This window comes from Oxyura jamaicensis, chromosome 6 (genome assembly GCF_011077185.1).
Source record: "Oxyura jamaicensis isolate SHBP4307 breed ruddy duck chromosome 6, BPBGC_Ojam_1.0, whole genome shotgun sequence".
Lineage (NCBI taxonomy): Eukaryota > Metazoa > Chordata > Aves > Anseriformes > Anatidae > Oxyura > Oxyura jamaicensis.
The window spans coordinates 22,087,309-22,113,088 of record NC_048898.1 but is presented as its reverse complement, the minus strand read 5'-3'; the positions used below and the strand labels follow the sequence as shown (position 1 = coordinate 22,113,088).

The 25,780-nt window shown below is 44.5% G+C and overlaps 1 protein-coding gene and 1 long non-coding RNA gene across 2 annotated transcripts in view; both read right to left on the bottom strand.

Annotated features, from left to right (window-relative positions):
* Nucleotides 1-25,780, bottom strand: part of ARMH3 (armadillo like helical domain containing 3) — a 95,387-nt gene that overhangs the window by 23,432 nt on the left and 46,175 nt on the right. The window contains exon 11 of the mRNA XM_035330086.1: nt 8,043-8,121. Within this exon, the coding sequence (XP_035185977.1) occupies nt 8,043-8,121 (79 nt within the window). The remainder of the gene's footprint in view (nt 1-8,042; nt 8,122-25,780) is intronic.
* On the bottom strand, nt 89-7,813 carry LOC118168920. The gene is made up of 3 exons (XR_004751858.1): nt 6,242-7,813; nt 1,689-2,644; nt 89-1,469 (listed from the first exon to the last, which is right to left on the bottom strand). It is a non-coding gene; the product is annotated as an uncharacterized LOC118168920 (long non-coding RNA).

Genomic DNA, 25,780 nt, shown 5'->3' with positions numbered 1-25,780 from the left:
AAAAAATACCTGAAGCTTCATCAGCTTTTTATCTGAGAGGCTGGAATATACTTTTCCTGTTAGCAGTTCTTTCTGCCAAGTAGTTTTTGATGGAAAAATCCATGGTTTGGAAAATGCGAAAGAAGAATTCCTATGAACAGGTGCTCGGGTGAAAGCAAACCCAAGGCTAAGCATTAATATCCTTTCATATGCCTGCTCACACCAGCAACGAGGCAGATGCTGCTGCTGAAACAGCATGTGCTGTTAGCAAGACTTTGCTCCCCAGGAGCCTATTTGTGCCTTAACTGAGCCACAAGGGAATCCAAGCGCCCTCTGAATACGGCAGTGGAATTGATTCATAGCCCCAGGCACCTGGCTGATTCAGAGCCATCTTCCCCAGTGCCATCTCTGGACATCCATCCTTCCCGTGCTTGTTGTCTTTGAATGACACATCTCAGCTCCCTGAGCAACCCTGCTGTCTGCCTCAGATCTCCCACGAACACAGAAAGAGTGACACACATCAGAGATGCCTCTTTCTCCTCTATTAAGAGGTTTGCCTCTGAGCTCCCTAATGCGGACAAGCAATTTGAACTTACTGTCTTAACATCCAAATGCCAAGTGTTAAAGCCAAAAGAACACATCTTCCAGCTGAGCAGAGCTCTGTTCAGGTGCGGCACCTTTTGGCTCAGCAGCATTTACTCTCCTGCTCTGGGAGGCAGGGAGACTGCAAAGCTCTATTTGCTTCCCACTTTGAAATCGGAGCAATGACCCAATTTGTCACTTTGGGGAAACAGCTGCAGCTCCAGCTACAGGATCCAGAGGAAGAATACAAAAGCATCGTCTGTTACAGCAGGATACTATCAGGGAGAAGGGTGACTAGCAAACTCTGAATTCTATTTTAGGGGTTTTATCCTACAGAAGCCCCAGAATGAGTATGGCCGGCAGTCACTGCACAAAGCCTGTCCCGTTTTGCAAGAGGAAAAGCTGACTCCACAAAAGACAGACGGTGATGTGGCTGTAACTGACACAGCAGGCTATAGCTGCCTCCTTTCAGGACTCCCTGGCAGAGAGATGAGTGTAAGGAAGCTTAGGGTGGAGCTTGGGACTAGGGTAACAAAGTACAGTGCTATAAATCCAGCTTTACAGAGAACGATGAAAGAGAAGTCTGCACGGCATCTATATGCGTTAGGCACCTGGCAACATCCAGTGCCTATTGTTCCCGGTTTCACAAGGGATTAAAAAACCTCCTCAATCTCAAATTTTACAAAATGCAAATTGAATTGCGGATTCTCACAAGCCAGCCGTTGACAGCTCCTCCTTTAATCGCAGATGTGGAAAGTTGTAATTTCATCTTTATAAATGCAGACTGTTTTGATCATTCTGTTGCAATCCTCGGTGGATCTCTCCGTGCCCCATACAGGCGCTTAGCAGTGACGGCAATCCGTAACACTGCTTGGCACTGAGCGCAGCAGCCTTTCCCAGCACACTGCCTGGCTCCCCAAGGGCTGCAGATCAGCTGCCCTTTCACACAGGAAGAAATGCAGCCCCTGGTTTTCTCAGGGCAGCACAGAGACAGCCAGGAAGGAGTTCTGATCACAACCTGCAGCCCCCTCCTCTAGCTACCCACAGCCCCTTTTCCAGGCTTAGTTAAGTACTGCATATAAAACCACTGGCTAGCAGGAATCTGGGGAGTGTTTCGTGAAACATACACTGGGGGTGCAGGACAAGCACTGGTACATGGACGGGGAGCTTATTGCAAAGTTGTTCCTCCTGCTCTTGCTCAGCACACTTCCAGCTGTGATTCAGGTTGAGTTCGTAACTCACATCCATTGTTGCCTCTGCAGCCCAGCACAGAAACATCACTAGCTCCGAGTGACTTTATCCTTTCACAGCAAGCTTCAAGAGCGGCTCAGGAAGGCAGAGATTCTAGAACAAATCCCCAGCATGCAGTGGTCACCCAGCTACAGCAGTTTTCAGGCCCTTACCAGTCCTGGTGGTACTAGCAAGAGCCAGGCAAGGATGTGAAAAAAGCCATGAGAACTGAAGACGAGTCTTGCTTCAAAGTTTAACGGGCTCATTTTGTTACCAGGCTGCATTTTGATGCAGTCCTTGATCTGCCCAAGGGGACAGCTCACAAAAATCATAGGAAGCAAGACGTGCCTTAGCATTTGCAATGCACAAAGGGCAAGAAGACTCCTTTGTGCCAAGGCGAGCCAGGGTCACGCTGCCTCAGACAGAGAGGCCCAGAGCAGCTGATTGCCATGAGTGGTAGCGGGCAGGATGCCGGAGAACATTTATGTCGAGCCTGCAAGAGAAGGGAATTGAAGGGCAGCTCCTATTTCTTAGTTCAGATTTCTGTGACTGAATTAGGAGTATGGTTACATCTCTCCATCAGCAGGTATCTCCTTTTAAAAAACAAAGCCCTTCTTTTGTCCCTCTGATGGCCTACCACACTTGTTCCCCCACTCCAATGACGCACAGTTTATTGCATTCTGCATGTTAATAAAAGCCACTACACAGCACAAAGTCACTGCTCCCAAATTCACCTCCAGCTTCAAATCTCCTTGCAGCGGAGCTGATCAGTCCTTGAAGCCTCTTCAGACCCATTCAGTCTGGCACACTGCATAAAGCAGTCTGAGGCATTAGCAAATTGTGGGGAGAATTTCTGTGGGAAACCAAAAGAAAAGAAAAAAAAGAGAAATATCTAAATCAGAGAACCCCCAACAGCCAGGCAAACTGGTAATATGCCAACTTCCGAAGATACAGAGGAAGTTCCACCTGAATATGAGAAAATACTACTTTATTGTGAGGGTGACACAGCCCTGGAACAAGTTGCCCGGAAAGGTTGTGGAGTCTCCTTCTCTGCAGATATTTAAAACCCACCTGGATGAGATCCTGTGCAAGCTGCTCTAAGTGATCCTGCTTGGCAGGGGCATTGGAGTAGGTCTCCAGAGGTCCCCTACAGCCTCAACCATTCTGTGATCCTATAGAGATCCTACATCCCTTAAAAAAAAAAAAAATGGGATTCAAATTTCACCTGGTACAGCTCAGCTCTTTTGAGTTAAACAATAAAATCTGTTTCAAGCCATTAATCATGAGTAGATATCAGTAATGAGGCCACGAAACCCAGCACCCCTGCCTAATTTGAAAAGATGTAAAGACTTTAAATTAAGGCTTTGCCTTGGTGACCCCTTAAGCTGGGTTTCAGATACCTGTTGCTGTGTACAACCCAGCACTAGCAAGCTTGATACCTTCTACCCCAAATCTCATTGCATTTTGGAAGTGAAGTATCGTTATACCAACACCATTTAAAAGTATTTCTGGAGCCCTCACAACATGCTGTATTAAAATAAGAGATTAGGAGGAATTACTGTAGTAGTACTTCACACTGATGGTACTCAGCATTTTAAAAATATCAAGTACACACATGCCAACAGGCTTTTAACTCTTAACCCCACTGCCAGCAGTGCTAAAAAAGAACAAAGCACTTTGTATCTGCTAATGGTTTTGCTGCTAGTTACGGAAAACAGAACGAGTTGAATAAACTATGACGTCAATAGCTCAGGGTAAGAATACCTTTGGGCATCTAAATCCAATTGTGCCGTTTTGTGACTGTGCAAGTCACTGATGGAGGCTGCCTGAGCTGCAATTTGGATTAGTGCCTTGCAGCCCCACCTGGTAACAAAAAGCCATGTGGGCTGGTGGGGGGGGAAAGGAGGGAGTGGGCAGAGGGACCATACAACAGTTGAAGTATGACCTCAAAAAACCCTTTCCTTTTCCTTGAGATTGCTTGATCAAGCCAGACTGCAGCTACCCGAGCTATAACGGTATTACAATGTGGAATGACCCAGGTATTATACTCATTTGTCACAATTTCAAAACCAACACAGTCATTCTGTTTTTCCATCACAATCTGTTCTACTTCCTAGCATTTTCCACCTGCAGTTACCAGACTAATACACGCAGTACAGGTGTTCACAACCATCTTTCACACTGAACTTTACACCACCTCCCAACCTGAGGTACCGAGTGTCCCTGGTGTGGCTGTGAAGAAAGAAGGACTTCTATTAGAAAAAGCACATAAATGTTCCTGACTATAGCAAGCACCATCAGTCCTGTGCCTGCCATCTCAAATACAGGACCCTTACAGAGGAGATCGTAGTGAGAACAAGTACCAAGGAGAAAAAGAGACGTCAGTGAGCAATTTTGCTACCTCACTCTCCAGCCAATTGGCACATGATTTTCTTGGCATGAAAGGCACCTCAAGACATTCCTGCTCTGAGGTGACTCCACCGAAAAAAAAAACCCAAACACCAAGTCCCTCTCCCTCTATAGAAAAACTACGCATCGGGCAGAGATCTGCCTCCTTAAACACAGCTCATCTTTCACCTCCAGAAGAGGCAGATGTGAGGCCCCATCCAGCCCACTCACATCTTGCGTCCTCAGCCTGTTTGTCTCTATTTGTCCTTCTGGAGCAAATTCTGTGTTGCTGTTTTCTCGCCACCTTGACCTGCTTTCTCTGCGACAGCTCCCAATGCATTTTCCAGCGGAAGCATTTCAAATCAGATATCGCACGGAGAAAGTCTGCTGCCTGTAATGCATTAAGTACAAGGCAGCCCAGGCATCTGGGGAGCACAGATAAGCCTACGAATTCCTATCACAGCAGCCTATTCTGCCCTTTGACTCCAGAAGGGACCCAAGCATCTTTGAAGACCTGTGAATAATCGTTTACATGGAAGAGCTAAACCTACACAGGATTGGCCCTTAACTGCCAATCTTTTTGACTGTGCAGCATCCTTCATCTCCTTAAAGGACATGCAGGCAGAAGTGCTGAGAGGGAGAATGCCACATAAACAAAAAATTAATACTGAAGTCAGGTTTAACAAATCAGCAAGCAAAGGGAAGGGGCCAGTAACTGGCTAAGACATTTTGTGCTTCACGGTGAGGGACTACAACAAGGTCAAAATAGCCAACAACTGGGAACGATTAGGAGTTCGCTTTGGCAAGCAGACCCTTTGCAGACTGGCAGTAGCAGGGCTGGCATAGTGTTCCTAGCTTCAGGTAGATCGAAGTCAAAACCCTGGCATCAGCTCACTCCTGGGAATCTCCTACTCTCTGCTCAAGAGAGTATGGAAAGAAAAAGGCCTTCTTCCTAGTATTTCTGATCCAAAAACTGAATAAACCACAAAATAGTCAGCAGAGCAGTACCACAAAGTCTTGTGAATACACTTGTCTAGAGCACAGATGGGTGTAGTCAAACTACGATTCCTGGAGATCTCCAGGACTGAAAACATGCAGCGGCAGGAGCTCATTAACAGTCTATCCTCAGAACAGTCCCATGTCTGTAATTTTCAAGGGTCTGTGAAACCCCTCAGCACGTAATAATGTTAATATTAATACTTATGAATAAAAAAGAGAAAGCACTTAAATGACAGACAGAATGGTAATAAATGGACATCGGCGATTCACCAAGTAATAAAATCTGCAATAGGATTAGGAAAAGAACAAGATGGAGCAAAACCTCTTTCAGCTGATTACTTAGCTACTTTGAAGGATATTAAAAATAAAATTAAAAAAGTTAGTCTAACACACGAGCAGGGTGCCAGAACAATCAGGACACAGCAAGTTTCGTACAAGTTCAAGTACAAGCCTGTAAGCTCAGCAGGTTCCAGTGAACTGGAAGCAACTCAGAGCATCTGGAAAATCCCCCTCTAGTAGAGGAATGTCAAAGCCATGCCTGCTTGATTAATAGGAGATTCTCAGATACCACAGCGGAGTACTGGCAGCCATATGAAAATCCAGCCAAAGATGAGTTTCTTGGCTCAGGAAGAAAACTTCATTAAAAGAAAAGTTTGGTCCTCATAATTGCAAAAACAAGGGTTGTCAGGGAAAGAAGCGTTAATCTCCTGGAACTAGCCAAATAACTCAAAGGAGCAAATGACCAGTCCCAAATGCAGTGGGTACACAAGTTGTACAATTACATTTTAAATGTCAGCATTAAATGTTTTTATGTGGTACACCTCAAAAAAAGGACTGGAAAGAAGGATTGATTTAGTGTAGGAACTATTTACAAAGAGAAGAGAGAAGGGGAATTAAGTGAATACAGATAGAAAGACAAAATGTAGAGCAGGAAGGGAAAAAAAAGACTGCAGTGGCCAAAAGGAGAGCTTGACCCTCCCACCCTGTGCTGAACCACTAACACTGCATGAAAACAACTAATTCAGTTTGTTGAACAAGCCTGACCCTGACCCCAGCCACCTACCTTTACTAGTCACGTACTTCCCACGTGGGCTGGCAACTGATGGAGGGGAAACCAGAGCCCCAAACACAGACCTGAGCTCACTGGCCAGTTAGATGTAGAGGTGCGTCTTCTGTCACTCCGCTGCTGGTGCAGCAAATTGCAGAGAGCTGACTAACCACCCTCCCTGAGACCACACAGTCCCTCTCCAGTGACATCTCCGTTATTCCTCTGCAGTTCACCAGGGCCTATTACTGTTTTGCTTTGTTTGATGTTCTCCCTTCATTGAGAGAGCTCATGAAGGGAGAAAAGAAGAGGAGAAATATGTCTTTCAGCTTCCTAATCATCTTCCTCAAAATGCTCCGTGCATCAGCACTGATTTCATTATCTGCCTGCTGCTACAGATTTTATTTAAAGAATAACACAGGGAAGAAAGGATTTAACTTGACCTCCCTGAACTGCTGGGGGATGAAAACTATGCAGAGCTGACAGTGAAAAGCTCGTTTCCTTCCTCAGTCTAACCTAAACACTACGCAAAATTCCTTTCTACCCAAGTTCCCATTTAAATCAGGCTATCAAAGGCTTTTCTTTTTTTAGAGGCCTGGGTCGATGCAATCAGTGTATCATCAATGAACAAGGATTTATAACAGGAGCCATCACAAAGCATAGCTGGGGGTACAGGGACTCTCAGAGGCAGAACAATACAGAAAAATTGAGTAAATTAAAACCAGTGTTCTTCTAGCCAGCTATATTAAGAAGAGAATAAAAAAAGCAGTAGGGTCTGTATTTTTTTCCACCACATTAGTGCAGCATTCAACCTGAGACTTTGGGGTTTTACTCGTTTCAGATCAAGTACGATAATAAATGGAAAGGTTAGTGGGAAGCATGGGAGGATATCAGCAAGTAATGATGAAAAGTATCCTGGACAGGGGGTGAAAGAGAGGGAGAAAAACTAGTTGTAGAGTAAGACATGGTCAGGACCTTTTAACAGACACAAGCACAGGACCTCATCAGTGGAAGCAGCAATCCAAGGCGACTCCAAGGAGGTCTGTCCTAGACTGCTTACACGACTTATGCTCCACAAGGTCCAGGGGTGCTGACACACCTGTGTCTTGCTCAAGTGGCATGGCAACTCTGTATTTTCTCTACCACAACTCCTGTAGTCAATTCACCTCTCCAAGAGTGATTAACATACAATCCAAATATTTTATTTTGGGAAATAGGCCACCTCTTCCCTTCCTGAGACCATGCACAGCAGCCTATTTTCAAGAAGCCACATTTCCACAATACAGGTAGGACACGAAGAGAGGAAACCAGGGCAAATTAAGGAAGGGAAACCTAACCCTATCACCTTCTATATTTAAACCTCTTCTTTTCCAAAAATCCACCCAAAACAACTGTTCAGGACACTGAATTCAATTATCCTAGAGCATTTCCACCACCTGTTGCTCAAGTTCTAATTGCCCAATATGACAGCAAATGTCCAACACCTCTTTGACAAGTAAATTCACTGCCAAAAGCTTCCTGCCTCCTTCTAAACGCCAGGATTCTCAGTCTCTAACCACACTTGTTGACAGTGCTTCACATTTTCATCATTTTTACCTTTCCTACTGCGTTTGCAGGACCGAGGTGTCTGCATGTGATAGTAAAATTGCTTAAGGCCTTGTTTGTCTTCCTCTCACCCACACCTGAACAAGCAACTAGAGTTCTGCCTCCACCCCCCATACTGTTGCACATCTTCAGCCCCGCTGAGCACAAGGTACTCCAAAATACCCAGATTCCAGAGGTCAAAGTGAAAAGAGAGATCGTCACACGCCTGGCTTACCTGATCCTCGGAGAGCTGCGATATGTGATTCACTGCAGCGTAAGACTCTATCTTCGGGTTGAAGTGATTGATGATGGCTCTGAAACAAAGAAGATAAATTTTCACAGGTCTCCAGAACAGCGTAGGTATACAGAAGAAACTCCCTTTCAACCTGAGACGGTGCACTTGGTGCCACGGTCCTCCAAGAAGCCCTCAACACAAAATACTGCTTGCTCTGCTGAAGGCAAACTCCCCGCTGAGAGCCCTGTGCTGATTCAATCACACGCTCATCGGAAAATGCAAACGCAGGCACTGCCCTGTGCGTGGGTCCGTTTGTCCCAGCACATAAGGGGCCGGGCTCGTGGCTCTGGCAGGGGGAGTCACTGCCTGCTGGGACCAGCCTGCAGACTGCCCAGTTCCAGCAAAGAGACAGCAAAACTGGACATTGCTTCCCCGTCCTGCTTGGGAACTTTATCTCTTGATCCTGTCCAGAGCTGGCATTGCCGGATGTCTTGCTCTATGTAATCTTATTGCCTGAAGTGTTGAAGCTGGTGGCTTTTTGCTGTTGATTTGCACTCTGCTTTGAAGCTCAGTAGTCAGCTCGTACTTGCGGCCATCCATCACTGCAGCCACTACTTTGACTACCACAACGACTTCAGACCTCAGTCCCAGCTTAGGTCACTAGCAATAACTCATGCCAGTGTCCCAAACACAGCAGCAGAATGCTGATCAGTCCCACTCCTCTGCTTTGTATCTCTGGCTGCAGCAACGTACCCCCCCAACTCCCTTCCAGGTGGATCTAGAGGCAGGTGTGAGAAATCCAAATGAGAAGTAAAATATGAAAAAAAAAAAAAAATCCATCTGCAGCAAGAATATTTCCTCAGCCTCCCCTCTGCTTTTCAGGTGCAGCTGAGAAGATAAATGGCAAGACTTACCAGCCTCCCCATGCTAGGTTTTGCAACTGGCCTGGCTAGGACTTTACTCGTGAGACCCAGTGCCAAGGTAAAGGCTCGTGATGGGCACAGCCCACATCAGTGCTCAGCACAGATGTGTGCTGATGGTGCCTGGAGAACACTTGCCTGGCCAAATTACATCGCAGCAGCAGTCAGGGCTTTCGCTCTCATGTTCATCAGCATGAAAATTCACTCCAGCTCCCTCCGTGGCACTCTAATGGGTTCCCTCCTCCCCACTCCTCGCCGTGCCAGAAAGGCTTTCAGCTACTTTCTCAAAACCTCATCAGAGCTAAGAGCTGGTGACTGAGCTCAGGAGTAAATGGTGGTGGAGCTGGGTGGATGTTCGGAGCTGGTGGAAGGAAAACCAGCCTGGAAGCACTCTCACCTCTTGAAATGCACAGATAAAGAATAACAGTGGGGGGGGATAAGAAGGGGAAGATGAAGGGGGGGGGAAGGGGGGGGAATAAAAGCAACATCAGAACCTGCAGATTCCTTGCAGCATCCACACATATTATCAACACAAGTCTAGTCCATGCACAGGGCAGACACCCCCTGTGGCTACTCCTACAGCACCAGGACACGCTCAGCACAGAGGGGCCTCTGTTGTCTCGCTTGCCTTGGCAGTTATATCAGTAAAACCAATCCAGGAGGGCCCCTGCCAAGCTCCCTGTACCCTTCCTCCCTCCAGAGGAGAGCAAGGAGGCAGGTAGAGACGTTCCCAGCCTCTTCCTGTCTCAATTTGACAAGAAAAGCAGCTCCTGTGAGTCACAACCACACTCTCCATTACCCAGCCTCATGAACGCTGTGGCTTTCAAGCTGCATGTTTCACGCCTGGCTGGAGTCATATTTATACTCCTACAGGACACACTACAATCTATTGAAAAAAAAAAATGGGAACACAGACTTAAAACAACTTAACTTCTGGCTTGACAGAAGGTTTGGCAGCTCGGCAGGGTTCAGTGCACTCACACGGTTCCAACATTTACCAGGGAACAGATTTAGCATTCATTTGTATCCAACTGCTGTGAAGCACTCCAACATGGGCCGCCTGCTCCCAAGTCCCTGCTCGGATGTGAGCTAGCGGAGCGGCACCTGCAATCACAGCTGGGACTCGCCCAGGGAAAGCAAAGCAGCAGCCAGCTGCCAGCACAGGAAGAATCAACAGACATTAAAGAGGAGAAGGAATTCAAGCCTCCTTCCTCTTTTCCCTAAAGGCAAATGGACAACTCCTCAGCAACTAGAGGAAGAAGTTGAGCCATTTAATTTGTTTCTCCTTTGCTGAGAACACCTTCCCAAGGCAGCTTTCTGCAGAGCTGTTTTCCTCAACCTGCAGGCAGCCTGGGGAAGCGGTACACGAAGGGCTTGGATTCAGCCCTCTGTGCAGCCAGGTTCTCACCACCGAGCACACCCTACTCAGGCCAGGCTCTGGCTCATGGCACAGCTCCTCACACCTGCTACGAGAAACGCCATCCTTACCCAGCCCCTGTAGCAACGGGGCCATTCTGCACAAACGACTCAGATATGGCTCCGCTACTCCTCCAGCTTTTGAAACCCACGCCGTCCCTGGGGCATACTTCGAGGCAACTGGCCCCCTGGGCTGCCGAGAACCAGCTGGAATTTCACTTTGCAAAAGCTGTTGCTCCACAGGCGCGTGCTCCTGGAAACAACGGGGGACGGTAGCTTTTAAGCACAGTCTCCCCCTTACGGACAATAGAACAGCAGCTTTGCTGTCATTAGTTCACACGCCAGCATGTAGCAGCTGAGCCTTGGCAGCGTTTTATTTTTATACAGCGATTGCCTTGATTATTGGAATATCAGCCAGTACGCGGTACCTCCTTTGGGGAGAGGGAAAGGAGTGGTTAAAGCTCTTCTAAAAGGTTTCTGATGGGCTGTGCGCTGAGATTTTTGTATCGACCATGAAGGAAAAAAAAAGAAAAGCCTTGTTTGGTACTCATGGAACACAAGCATCTTCAACACGTCTGAACAGCAAGGAAATGGTAAAACGTCAGCTGAAAGACAGAACATTGCAGTGCCCCAACGAGTGTTTGCCAGCATACACACTTATTTCCATACCGCACATCTCCTGGTGGGGCTGGCTGCCATTTGTTGTACAAATTTCAAAGTGCTTTTGGGACATCAGTTTCTAGGGACCAGAAATCTCAGCAGCTCTGGAGAGGTGTCACTTTAACAACACTGCCTCCTCTGACAGGTTCACACTTGGGCAGTCTACTAGCAGCAGAGAAGACTGTCACTGGACAAGGGAAGGAATTTTAACAGGCAGAAGGTGAAACAATGGGTCAGGAGCCATAAAAACCCGGTGGATTGCCTCGAGGTCGATGCTTAGCGCTCTGAGGCACACCAAAAGTGATCTCCACTTTCTTTATTCCTCCATCTCCCAGCGAGAATCGTTCGCAGAACAGCCATGCCAGTGCTCTCACAAAAACACATTCTCATCACTTTGTGCGACTCACAGGGAGCAAGCTACCTAGCTACCATGGCACAGGAAGGCATGCAGAGACACAAATGATCCTGTATTTTTTCCAGGCTGAACAACACAGGACGCTTACATTTATTTATATATACACATTACATACTTACTTTCTGCGTTTATTTCTTTAGGAGGAAGGGAAGGATTGCAGGAAAAAAATATGAAGTGTTCTGCCCTGATTTAGGAACCTAAATGCCAATGAATCATTTGTTTGCACTAGTTGGATTAATCATGTTATTAGACAGTACAAGTGGGTCCCACTGTCACCATAAAAATATACTGGTAGGAAGCCCCTGTTCCAAAGGGCTGGTGGTCTCAAAGGCAAGAGGAGAGGGAAAGCTCAGAAACAGAGCAAGAAGTGCAGTGCAAAGAAAACATAATGGCACAGCTTTTACTGGGGATCATGAAATATTTCAGTTAGAACTAAACTAAGGTTTAAAAAAAAGAAAATAAAGAATACTGAAGGAAGAAGCACAAACAGGGAACAGGAGATAGATAGGATCAAGGAAAGCAGAGGTGAAAAGACTGCAGGACAGAGATGATCAGAGCAGGATCAGCCAAGCACAGGGCAGCCTGTCCCCAGCAAATGGGGAAGCTCTGACAGCCAAGGGCTTCTACTTTGGCTGCTTGAGGCAGCTACAACTGGCCAGGCTTGAGCTGACTGCTGTTAGACTTTTCTCCATCAAAAAGGTATGGGTTGGAAAGTGAGGAGTGGGGGAACCATCATGTGGGCCTTTTTTTAGTTTCTCAAAAAACGGGGACATTTCCCACTGCAGCTTTCACCTTGAAGTACAGTGCAAGAAGGTATGCCTCCAGTGAGCTGCATTCGCATCCCTCACTGTCTTCTCTCCAACAGGGCTTGCTTTTGCACTGGCGACAGCAGCTCTCCAGCCAAGAAGAAACATTAAAAATTGTTGGTCTGCCTGGTGTCACTCCTCACTAAGCAGAAAAATCCTGTGCTGTCCTTCAGAGGAGCTCAGGGTAAAAATATCGAGAAACAACTTCTGAAGATGCAGAGTGTGCTGACAGCAATGGGCTCCTGTGAAAACTGATGTGACATGCATGGAAAGAGGAGATTTAATTGATTCCTCAATTTGATTTGCCACTAGTTGTAACAACACACGTGGGAAGTGAAGCACACCAGCACCACTATACCACTGGTCCCTAACTCTGAGCATCTTCTAGTCCACATGTACCCACAGTAGCAAGCAACAGCACCCCTGCCCGCCTTCACCTCGTGACAAGCTGGTCTGGGTCCAATGTGCAGGGAAAGCAAAATCACAGTGCTCAGGCAGGCAGTGCTTCTGCACGTCTTCTCTGACCTCCAAACTCTCCCCATCAAGCTATTGCAGATGAGCTGTCTAATACCCACTCCTGCTTGACGGCAGCTACATTTCCAGAGTCCCACAAGACAACGCTGTCCTCTCATCCTGAGCAGTGAAATTAAGCACGCGAGAGGTGCTGGGACGTAGGCTAAGGGAAGAACAGAAAGGTTGCAAAGCTCATTTTGGAGATGGAAGTGCTGAGCTTTCATTCACCGCACGAACCTGCTCTTTGCTCCTGCTTTGCTGGCCCAGCATGCAGAGCCTGGCACAAAGCATTCTTGTGTACACCCAAACGTTTCTTGTACAATAAAGGTAGCACCACAAGCTCATTTCTTCCTGCATCCTGTTACAGTGGAACAGAGAAGAAGCAACACTTGAGTGGTATTTAGAATTCACAAGAAATAAAGGGTGATTTTATATCAATTTACACCCATTCATCTTCTCAACTGAAGGCTCATAGCAACACAGCACATGGGGCAGTAAAGCAGAATACACGGCAAAGGCAGCCAGTTAACTTGTTCTCTGCAATAAAAACTGACCGTTTCTGAGATGGACAAGAACTCCAGCATGCACTAAGCTCATACCACCATGAAAAGGGCTGGGAAGAGGCAGAAGCAAGAAGGGGCTTAACTGTCTTCCATCAAATTCCACTTTATAAAGTTGCTGTACTGCAAAAGGGAGACCCAAAATACAGTGGTTATTGTTCAGGAACAGGAATCAAGAAACAACCAATTTCTGCCTTCTTGTGAGGGCAGATCCCTCACCCTCTCGCATGCCTTAGCTTCTCCCTGTATGGGGATACAAAAATCACCTCCACAAAACGAAAAGGGCTCGGTGGTTTACTATGCAATACATTGTACACTGTTCAGGCACAAGGCAGCAAGTAAACCCAGAGACCAAAATGAAGCAACCCCTTAGCCTCTTGCCCCATTCACACCACCACGACCAGAGTTGCTGGAGACCTGTGCAACAACTGCCAGCCACAAGCCTGCCTTCCTGCAGCGAGCTGCATCTCAGCAAGCTGCAGTTTGGGGCAAGGATCCTGCTGGCAGCGCTCTCTCATGCACTCCCAGCACCCAAGGCAGTAAAACCCCATCTGTTCAGTGCCTGTAACAATCAGATTGAGTTACTCTGTACGTACAGCTCCACCTGGCAGGAGGTGAGACGGCTTAGATTATTTTATCACGTGTCCATGAGGCATCGCTATGAAGTACACATACCTGCCATACGTAAGCTGCGTGCACCAATTAAACCCAAGCAAACCCCCTGGAATGGTTCACTAAATTCTTCCTTCTGCTGCAGTTTAACTCCAGTCTGTTAAATTTCTTCTGCTCCTACACTTTAATGAGTACTGACATTAAGCTGAAAGTCCGCAACTCACAGGGGGAGGCATCTTCCAGACACAATAACAAACCGCAGGGAAGAATCCAAGACAAAAGAATATTTTAGTCAAAAGCAGTTACTTTACAGCTTAGAGAAAACATTTGAGTCAGCACTTCTGTAATTTCACAGCAAGAATAAACCCACCACACCTATTCAATTCTGCCATACTGAAACCTATTGATTGTGATGACAGGCTCCGTGGTAGAGGGAGATGCATGGTCTATTTATTTAATAAGGAAGGGACTCAAGAGCGCACACTTGCCAACTGAGCCTCTAGTAGTTCCCTGCATTGTTTTACCAAGCCCTGTTCTGCAAGGAATGCAGAGGATGTGCTTTTTGACCCCGCATGCAGCTCTGCAGTGCATCGTCCCACTGCTTGCTGGATACTAACCTGATGTCCTTATAGCAGGACGTGCTGATTTTCTCTTCTTACAGTTCACACTCATACATTCAAGCCAAGCAAACCAAATACCTCCATCCTCACGCTTAAACCACTTCTGCTTTGACTTCTTTTCTAAGAAAGTCTTCATGGGTGAGCAGTTAACTCTTTTGGGATGGCTGCAGTGCCTCACTACAAAGCACAACTCTGTGAATTTATCAAGTCCTGTTCCTGCAGCCAAAGCAGTGCTGGAATTATTCTTGCGAGACTCTCCCAGGTGTACTCACAGCTCAGTCATAGCCTAGATGCATTTCTGTTCCCTTTTCTAAATAAGCAGGCATCAGAATTCCTAAATGTACACAACCAATGGCACTGCTAGTTTAAATGAATGACAAAGTAGAAAATACTGCCTACATATTGGGAGTGAAAGTGTCCACTGAAGCACAGGGCACTAACTGGATCTGTGCTCCCACCCCTCTGCTGGTCTGGTCATTGACTGGTCTTCTGCAACAAAGCTGTGACTTGGTAAGGAATAAATTTCTTGTCTTGATCACATCATTTGTAAAAGAAATCAAACGACACACTATGACGCATTTCATTGCTCTGAAACAACTGGCTACCAGTGAAAAGAGTACGGTGATTTCTTACTTTGACCAAAGCAAGGGCATTAAAAACTAACCTCCCATTCCTCCTGAATTACACATGCTTACCTCTCTGAGCAGAACTGGTGCTGTTTGACAGAACACAGGAACTTCACAAACATAAAACCAGCCCCCTGGTCTTAGGCTGGTGGGCACTAACACACAACAGTCTAGCATGTTCAAGATGTGAGAGCTGCCCATGCCAAGATGGATTTCTTGCCACTGAATGGGATGTTTAAGCACAAACAGCACAATGCCTAGTCTTCCACAGTTGTCTTACCTTACCAATTTTGAATTTTCAACCAAATTCTAAAATAAGAAGCTTTCTAACAAGAGCTTCTCAATATATGCTTTTAGAAAGTGCCTACTACCCCATGGTTTTGGCCCTGCCTCAGTATCCGCACAAGTTCATAACAAACAATATTAATATAGAAGTGCCTTTTTCAGATTCTAATCAACCTTTTCCGCAGCACGCTCCCCAGTCCCCGCATCTCATATATATATCCATTTGTTCAGACAAAATTCCTCAGATGTGCCAAGCAAGCGGAAAATACAGTCCAGGAACCAAGTAAGTGGTTGGTCTTAGTATTTAAGCAGCCTTTGACGTAAACAATGCAATACTCTGTAGTAGCTAGCTGTTTTAGAGCAATGAAAAATAACATCTCAATACCACGTAGAGCCCTTCAGCCACAATTCCCTCCTGTATAATGCAACCTGCTCTCCAAAACAGAGAACAAGATATGAAATAATGAAGAAACAGTTAAGTCCAGACGGTAGAAAAAAATCAGTCCTGAATGTGAAAAGAAAAAAAAGAAGGGTGATTTTCACAGTGATTTATCAGACAGATTTGCAGAGCTACCTTCTCTGGTGAGGACCACAAGGAAAGAACTTCTTGCAAATATTTATTCTCAACAGCCACTGTAAGTGGGTCAGCATCTACCCGTTGGTTTATAATTCACATTGCAGCCTTCCATCCAAGCCTCCTGAGACACAATACATTACAGAACCTCAAACAGGATAAAAGCTATTTAAAATATTTCAGTTTTGTGTCCATTAGTAACTTTATTACTATTTTATCACAGGGTACTTAACTTTAAGGAAAGCAGAAAACCTGGCTTATTGGATGCTGGGTTTAGTGCCGAGCACCATGTGGACTGCACGCACCGCCTTCCAACCATAGCAAAGAGAGAAATTTAAGAAGTTTATAAATCGTCCCACTGGGACCTTCTAAAGCTCTCTGGGAAAGGCAATGGGTATAGCTGCTAGTCTAATTAACTTAGTGAACACTTGCCATCAGCCTCAAATTATCCAGACAATGTGGCAATGACCCTTACTCCCCATCGTGTCAGGTGCGAGCCTGCTGGTGTTGCAGGTGGCCCTGCACACCCTGTTTGCACACTGGAACCAAGACAGAAATCTCTCTTTAGGTCACATAACGTAACTTTATTCTACTGACTCACCGTAAAAACCGTGCCTGTGACAGAAGTCCCAGGGGGAAAGGAAGGCACTGAAGCATCACTGTTTGTCTGGATTGAGTAACAGGCCAGAACAACGCAATCTAGTTGTGAAGTAGCTGGGATATCAAATCCCAGCGAGGGAAAGAGGGAAAGGAACATTGACTAAGCAAGAATCAGCTACAGTCAAGCCTACATTACAAAGGAAATGAAGTTGAGTCCCACAATGATATTTAATTAACTTAATTACAGTAAGTGTCACTACGGCTGCACCTGCACAGCCATATAATGATCTAAACAGAGTTCACAGCCTTAACCACTCAGACGCTACCTGCTACCACACAGACCGAAACCCGTAATTTACAATCCATTCCTCTGAAAATACAAGATGCTGTAAACCTCCCAGTATTTTCTCACCAGGCACATGCAAATGAGAATCACATCTGCTGAGAAACACCTGATGGGAGCAGCTACAGCAATGCCTCTCCTCCTTGCCTGTGGAAAACCCAGGACCAAGACCAAATCATGGACTCTGATGACTACCTCAGAGCGAATATAACGTCCTCAATAAGATGTTATCACACGTCACTCAGGACGGGGACAAATTGGTTTTTAGTGTCATGGATATCCACAGAGCCAAATACCACTACAGCTGAATGAATGATACTCTTATGATATCTATTTCATGTCAGAAAGCCTTAAGAATCTGTAGTTGACTAAGACTCTCTTTTCCTAAGACAGGATAACTGGCTTATGGACCAGTGACGAGCATCCCATCATAGTTACGTAGCTCCTTTACCGTATCTCATGTGCACCCAACCTTTTTCCTATTTGGTTCCCTTAACTAGATCTGCTTCCCTGAAAGCCCAAGCTCCCTCCGTCCCAACCTCAGCAGACCTCACAAACCTACTCTCAATATCTAAGGTGTGACAATTAGAAGCAAGTGATTTATTACAGTCAAACAAGTTATCAGCTGCCCTGCTGATGACAGGTGGGTATTATTAAATCCATTGTGACTGCAGAGAAAAATGTCATGCATTTTTTTTGGGGCACATCCTTATCCTGCCCCAAACATCAGCCCAACATTGACAAAAATATTCAGCTGAAATGGCAGCTGAAGGACAAGACTAGCGTGCTTTGAGAACATCATCTCCTGTGCTGCACAAAGGAGGAGAGGATGATTTTCTTGTCAAATTCCCAATCTCCACTCACCCACCATCACACCTGACATGTAGACCCGTGTTCACTGTTCCCTCAAAGCTTTCGTTTTGTAATTTACACCTACATTTATTTTTTCTGCCGTTCCTTGTATGGGTGTTACTGAAGGCAAGGCCAGGAGTGCAATTTCTGTTTAGAAATGGTTCTCCAAGCTAAGAAGCAATGGAGCACCAAGTGCTTCAAAGTTAATCATTGATGCTTCCCTATCAAACAAGTAAAAGTCCCAACTCCTACAGTATTCTGTTATGATGCCTTTTATGCTTTAAAAGTTTTAAAGCATTCTTCAAGGCTCTTAAGAAAACATAACACAAAAAAATAAGGCACGTGGTTTTTCATCTGTTACATGTGATACCAAACAGGTGGTACAGGATCTGCAAGCAGAAATGAGACCTGGACTTCTCTTTGTGAAAAGAGCTGAAGTTTTGCTTTGCTTTTTCTCTGTAATAGCTAACATACAGCCACACAGTGGGAGGTACCTCTGTTCTAACAGGGCACTGACTTCAGATAGCACAAGCTACTTTCTGTGTGAAGCTCCACAATTCTTAAACCAATCACACCTTCCAGACCTTGGGCAAACCTCTGGGTAGTGCAACCCCGAACGTGTTTTATCACCTCCCTTCCTTTTCTTTTTTAAACATGGAGCATCCATGTGTTCAGTTGTACCTGACAAGGTCTGTATGCACTCAGCAGATGGAGAGGACCACACAATTCCTCAAGTTCAGCAGCCAAATTGAGGCCACATGAAAAGAAGTTACCCTCAAGGAAAACCAAGCAAAACTGATGTAAGGAGACAAATAGGCCCTGCATATTTGCGAAATAACTAATACCAAAAAGGAAGTCACTGCACTTGGTCACATTAATTTCTATATATTCTCTGATTCAGAATAGCTCCAAACACCTAAATCTTCATAGCATTAAAAGGCTGTTGGAATCTTGAATTGCAGTTTTACTGTTACGCTTGCATTGGCAAAAAATGCAGAGCTGTATTAAGTTACTTAATTTTTCCTCAATCCCTTTTAGCTCTTGTATTCAAAGACAGCAGGTGACACTTTCCTGACACTCCACTCACCGTAGCAGACAGCCTCCTACTCCACCTCACCACCCTTATCTTCATACATGGGGCTAGATCTTGTTCCTTATGTTGCTCATGAACCAGCTTTAGCAATATTATCTCAGCACTAGAAATATTTGTCATACACATAGTGTATGGCCATGTTTGCCATACACTAACAAGGGAAAGTTCCTCAAATTAAGCATTTTGGGAAATATGGAAGGTTAGGCATACCATACAAAAGGTGTTCCATACACATACAGGTCATTATTACACTGTTAAATACCACCAAGAATCACTGTACGTTCCTGTGACTGATATGGCAGATTCACCCACATTTAGAAAGGAAAAAGTCTGCACAATTTCAACTGCCTTGGCTTGCATTCATTATCGGTATGTGCATAATTACGTATCATTGAGGGGAACACGCTCAGAAATTTCTGACAGCTTAACCTAGGTCAAATGCTGCTCTCACGTAACTGATACAGCACTGCCAGGTAAAATGCTGCATAAGACCTTGCTCCAAAAATACTAGTCAAACTTGCTCCAGAAAGCCTGTTAGTGCTATGTGAAACAATCAGGCTGCCTACTGTTCATCCACCAAACCCCATTTTCCTTTCACCCACGCTGCAGTTGCTTAAGTCACCCTTTTCCTGACTGCATTGAAAAAGCAATCCTCAGCACCAGCTTCCCAGAGCTATGCAAGTTAGCTTGCGTGGCGAAATTCCCTTGTCTGTAGCAAGACTCCTATTAAGCCATGCAAATCATTAGAGAACTTTGGTTATTATTTTAAATACCGGGTCAGATGATTACAGAACCCCTTCAATATCAAAGGGATTAATTGCTGCTTTAACAGCCAACACGTGCTAGCTGAGCAACACAGCAAAAGTGATATGGGCTGTGGCATTTGATGCTAATAAGCAACGACACTTACCAGTTCAAGAGAGCCAAGGCTTGGCAACATGCTATATGAAAAAGAGAAAACTGCATATATGTGTCTCAAAAAAAAAAAAAAAAAAACAAAAAAAAAACCACCAAAAACAAACTGAAAAAAAAAATTTGAATGCTTTCTAAAGGGCAGATCTATATTTGGCTTTACAGAGAAGCCACGTTGTGATACTCAGCAAGAAAGATGATCAAAATTAGAACAGAGTTGAAAAGCACTTTCTTAGAAAGGATTGCAAAATTTAAAAACCTGACTTGGTTTCAAATGATGCTCTATGATCTTTAACCTCCATGAAAATTTATTATTTCTCTTTGAATTGATCAAACACTTCATTTGGACAAAATTCAAGATTTCAGCCTAACTTTGGCATACAAGATTTTGGGGGAGGGGAAACTGTGAAAACCCAAGTGTTCATGTTGAAAGCATCCAACAATTAAAAAATGAGGTGAGGATGTTTCAAAATAGGAATTGGCAAATATTGCAAAGTATTTTGTTTTCAGCTTCCACTGGAAAATGATTACATCCGAGTTCTTTCCAATCTAATATAAACCCAGTGGCTCCTGCACAGAGTATTTCATTGCAGAGCGCATCTATACAAACTGCACACCCTACTAGGTCCTCAAGGCTAACAGCTCACCCCTGCTTTCCAGCAGCTTTCCTCTTGCCACGTAGCAGGAAGCTCAGGTCAAGATGCACAGATGCGTAGCCTTCAGGTGCTGCATCCCTGCATTCAGAGGAGATGTACAACCGCTCTGTACAAAATATAGCCATCGGCCCCGGCAGGAGGCCAGAGGTGCTGACATCAGGACCAAGTCTGGGGTACATTGCCCTAGGCTGACGTGCCCATCCATTCCTCAGCATGTTCGTCATTCTGCTCTAATGGGAGCCAATATACTATCCATGACCTTTACTTCTCACAGATCTCTAAGAGCTTGAAAAATTAATATTCAGGCAATCCTCTAAGTCTTCTTTTTGCACCGTGATGAGCAGGAAGAGCCAGCAGAAGAACAAAGAACACGGGAGAGCAGGAGTAAACACAGTGCTTAACGTGAGTAGCAATGGCAAACCTTCATGCCTTACTGCACCCAAAACACCTCTGCCATTATTCAACAGATGGAATTAAGAGGCAGCATGACAAGAGCAAAGATCGACCTCTAGCTCCTGTAGATTCTTTTCACTTACACGTTGGGGCAGCAACATGAGCTCCAAACAGGCTGTGCTGTGCTTTTAGACCCTTGCTCAAACCAGCTCTTCATGACCTAGTAATAGAGCTATGTCAAGTATTGACTGCCTTCCCAGTTTCATTAAACTGGCTTTCAACATACCATCAATCATACCATCACTTTAAAGTGGTTTTAGCCATTTCACAGAAACTCAAGGCAGACAGTTAACCATTAAAGGTCGTCTTCTGCTCCAGCTCCAGCAGGAGCTATGATTCAGCACAGCCCACTCTGCTGGGGCTGAATCCTGCTCAGCTGACGTTTTCCTGACAGTGGGCACCACTAAGCTTCGGTTCCTGCCCTACCTTTACATGTAAAGGTTTGCTATAGGAAGTGCAGCTTGTATTAAAATTGCAGAGTGCCTGCAAGCATGGAGATGAGGCCTCTTTGGACAGGCAGGCTGCCAGACCCTGGAAGCAGCACCTCCTATGGCAAAGGGTGTCTTGACCTAAAGACTCCAGCATCCTCAAGACCAGTGTTGGACACCAGTACTATAGTAACACTATAACAACACTTACACCGTATGTACTTGATGGTAGCTTTTCACAGTAGAGACTGAAATAAACATCATATTTAATTCTCTAAGTTTGAAGCCATATCCCAGCATGGATTTACTGCTCCTGTCCATCAATTCCACAACATGGAAGGCTGAGGAAGACTCGTTTAGGAAGAAAAACATATTTTTTTAAAACAAGTAATAGACTAAAAAACAGACTCTGAAACACTCAAGCTTTCCTTTGCCATTACAGCTTATTATAAAGCTGTTGCCGTTCTAAAACACAATGGGGAAAATTCCAGCTCCCATATAAGAACTGAAACACGTATGGCTGAAAATACAAATGACAAATGTGACATTTTGAGTGTGAGTCAAGCCAGTCAGTGATTTCTCTGCATTGCTTTGCAGCACAACTCATCCACCCTGGCCCATACGTACTGAGTATGGCCATCACTGTGACTGCGGGCTACAGAAAAAAATAGAAGGTTGCAGCCCACTGTCATTATCTTGAATCTCTCCTGTCCCATGCTCTCACAAGCAACAACCCCTCAAAATAAATCTCAGAGCAGCCCTTCTGTTTAATCGCTGCGCTAATAAATTTCAGGAGGTCTAAGGCTGATGTGCAGAGACAGTTGTCTCAATGCAAAAATACAAGCCCGAAGCACAGGAATCAAGACTGAATGTTAAGTTTTAAATGCAAAATTAGATCTTTGAGTCTTTAGCTGATTCATGTAACTACAAGACACTAGATCAGCTTATCTGAACTTCTGTATATCACTGTTGCAACTGGCTGTTGCATTTTACATTACCCTTGCACTGTGTAGTCTCATACCAGTAGCCAGTTAGAGCATCTTCCACAAAGGTATCCTGTTCATATACAAAGAGGGCAAAAGAACTAAATCAGTTCTATAGTTTACTACAATGGTTAATTTAATTACCTATCAAATATGGGTACCTAATTTGTAGTTTCAGTTTGGTTTCAGCATCTAGCCTTGAGTTCTGTTTTGTAATTTTGTCGTCTCTAAGATGCTTGAGCACTGCAAGGACAATATCTCAACTTTTCTTTTAATGAGTTTAACGTGCTGAAATCTCAAAAGCATTTTTACTAGCCTCTCAGGCAATCAAGTGTTCTCTGTCCTTTCTCCAATTTTTTCAATACCCTTTTTGAAAGACACCAGCTAAACCTGCAAAAAATATATGACTATAAAAGTCATTTTCCCATTCCTGCTAATAATTCAAGAGTCAAATAAACCTTTTTAGCTGAACACTTCATGAGAGATCTATAGTAAAGCTGACAGTCAATGCTTCTTAAGTCACTGCTTTTTAAGATATAGCCCCTCTTTGGCAGGCAAGAACTTGATTTTTTTTGTGAACTGCACTGCCAGATATGTTAAAAAGCAATTCAGATCACTCTGCCTCATCCACTTCTTGATTTAACCTTCTGCCTGCCTTCCAGTAACTGCAAAATATATCCGAAATTCACGTGTCCTTCCTGATCACTGGAGAACATACCACGTAGCACAATACTTCATACTCATCACCTGTGGAAGCCCATCCTTTACATCCTTCCCTTCTGGTGATGCTCCATGATAAGCAGGTTGTCTCATCACTTATTCTTGGAATCTGCGGCATTGATATTGATGCACACTGCTCACACCAACATAATTACTGTGAGACTCTGTAACTTCAATAGTCTTTGGTATAAAACTAACACACAAAGGTTCTTAAATACCTCTTGACCTTACTCTCACAAGTTTTCTAGATGAACTAGAATGCATGCACGTTGGCAAACAACACTTGGAGAACCAATGGAGAGACCTATGACCCCTAATTCCTAAAAAGCTGTCTGCCAAAGCACAGCCTAGTTCATATGGTTTGCCTGCTTTAGCCAGGACAAAGCGCCTGATGCTACAACTTGAAGCAGATCTAGTGAGTTCTGAAATTAGCTTGTAGCTGTAGCCTGCAGTGTACCATTTGATCACATCAGCAGGTTTGGGGCCATCAAGTGCAGAAAAACGACAGGAAAATAAGTCTCAGCTCTGAAAATAAGATGTAGCCATGTTTCCTCAATTAACAATGCTCATAGCACGTAAACACATTCTTCATTTTGCAACTGTGGTAACTAACATCAAGTAACTGCCAGGGAAACATTGATTAGAATGAATTTACGAGCATGCAAATACATTCATCTCCTCTGCAGGAACCACTGTCCATCAGTTGGTCTTCCCAGTGCAGAGAAGAAGCCAAGAACCCATAACCACAGAACACTCTGAAGAAAAATCATCTTTCCACAGCTGTGATATGCCGGATATTTCTAATACAACAAGAAAAAAAAAAAAAAAAAAAAAAGTCTAATAAATACCACATCTCTCTGCCTTTTTGCTTTCTCTACACATAACAAAATAGAGCAAAAATCCAATTAAATTTCTATAAACGGGTCACCTCTAAAACTCCCATATACTTTCTACAAGACTGCCAATGAGTTCTCATACAGATCTGGACCTAGTCCAACCAAAAATACATTTTGCTGCCCTAAAGCCCATGGAATCTCAAAAGGACAAATTATTCATCAATGTCCCGTACTAAAATGTATTCTGCAATGTTGCTAGCGCAAAATGGCTGTTTGCTATGAGTGGGCAAAATGATTTATTTAGTATATATACATATAGCCTCTGAAGCACTGCAGTCCGTCTGACAAAGAGGCATACAAATGTGAGGATTATGCAGATAAATCACAGGCTCAGGACTGGATTTTACTCTATTTCCACTGTGTGTATATATATGATTTACAACTAGTTTCAGATGAAGTTTTGTAATATTTTAACATTAAAAACTCTTGTTTTATAAAGTTGATTACTGCTTTCAAATACGTACCTTCCCACTCCTGTGTACTGACTAATACATTAAGATAGAATAAGACAATATACTTTTTGCTTCACAGCTATTGAGAAACTCCTAACCATGATTAGATTAGCTCAGTTCAACACAGACCAAAATGATTTCTGGGATGTTCCTACAGCACATTTCATCTAGTACACCTGCATTATTTATGGCATTTACACAAGGAGAATTGAAGGCTTTTATAAACTAAGACACAAATCAATACAAGCTCTTAGCAGATGGGGTCTTAGTAGGGTTCCACAGCAGCATCGTTCCACACTGAGCAAACTCTTTCAACTGAGTAACTGACAATGCACAAGCAAAGGTTTCCTTCAAAAGTCACGAACTGGAGGCACCCTCAGCACCCAGCATTTCAACGAGTACTGTTACCTGCTTCCTCTACAGGCTAAACAGCAAGGGCTAAGTTTCCACACGATAGGTAACCTAAAGTGCTGCAAAAATATCAGGCTGCAGGCAACACGATAGCTCTGCTTCGCTCCCCTCCCCAAGCTCAGATAAAAAGGCTGTAACACAGATGGCTTGCTCTGTCAGAGGCACCACGGACTAGTGAGGAAGCGGATGGGAGGCAAATTCAGTTTGGCACTACGTCAGATCAGCAGTGTACTCCAAAGCAGACACGTTCTGTCTCTGCTGTGGTGGTGCTTGCGGCAGGCAAAATAGCGGGGCACAACTAATCTGCAAGACCAACACTGGGCAGGAAAATCATCTGGAGCCACAAAGCCTCAGTTCCTCGGTGAGGGAAAGACCCTCCCCACCTCCATACAGACACGGCCAGTGACCACAGCTGGGCCAACAAGAGGTGGCAGACAACAGTGCGATGCACTGCTTCGCATCTGCCTGTTCCCAGATAATGCTCTTTTAATCCACCGTGGCTGGTCTTCATAGATAAATGCTCTATATAAAGAACCGATCATTATTTGAGGCACTCGCAGCAGAGGTCTCACCCTGATCCATTTGTTTTCCTAACCCGTCTGACTTGTGCACTGGATGAGAACTGATGATTTTGGACTTAGTGAAATCGAGGTTTGTCTTCAGAGCTTTCTATTTATAGAGCAGTGCAAGAGGATCTGCAGCACTCAAAGGGAAAAATGAATGAGTAATAAATTATCCAACGTGAACTTCTTTTGCAACAGTAACCTGCAACAGAAGAACTGGATTATGTCCCTGTTTAATTCATTCTTCTGCAAAGGCTCAAGTAAAAGGATCTGTCCCCTTACCCAAATAAAACACTAAGTGCCTTTAATTTTTTATTTTGTTATGATCAAAGAAGTTTCACAAGGTCCGAACAACTCATCCTTCTTTAG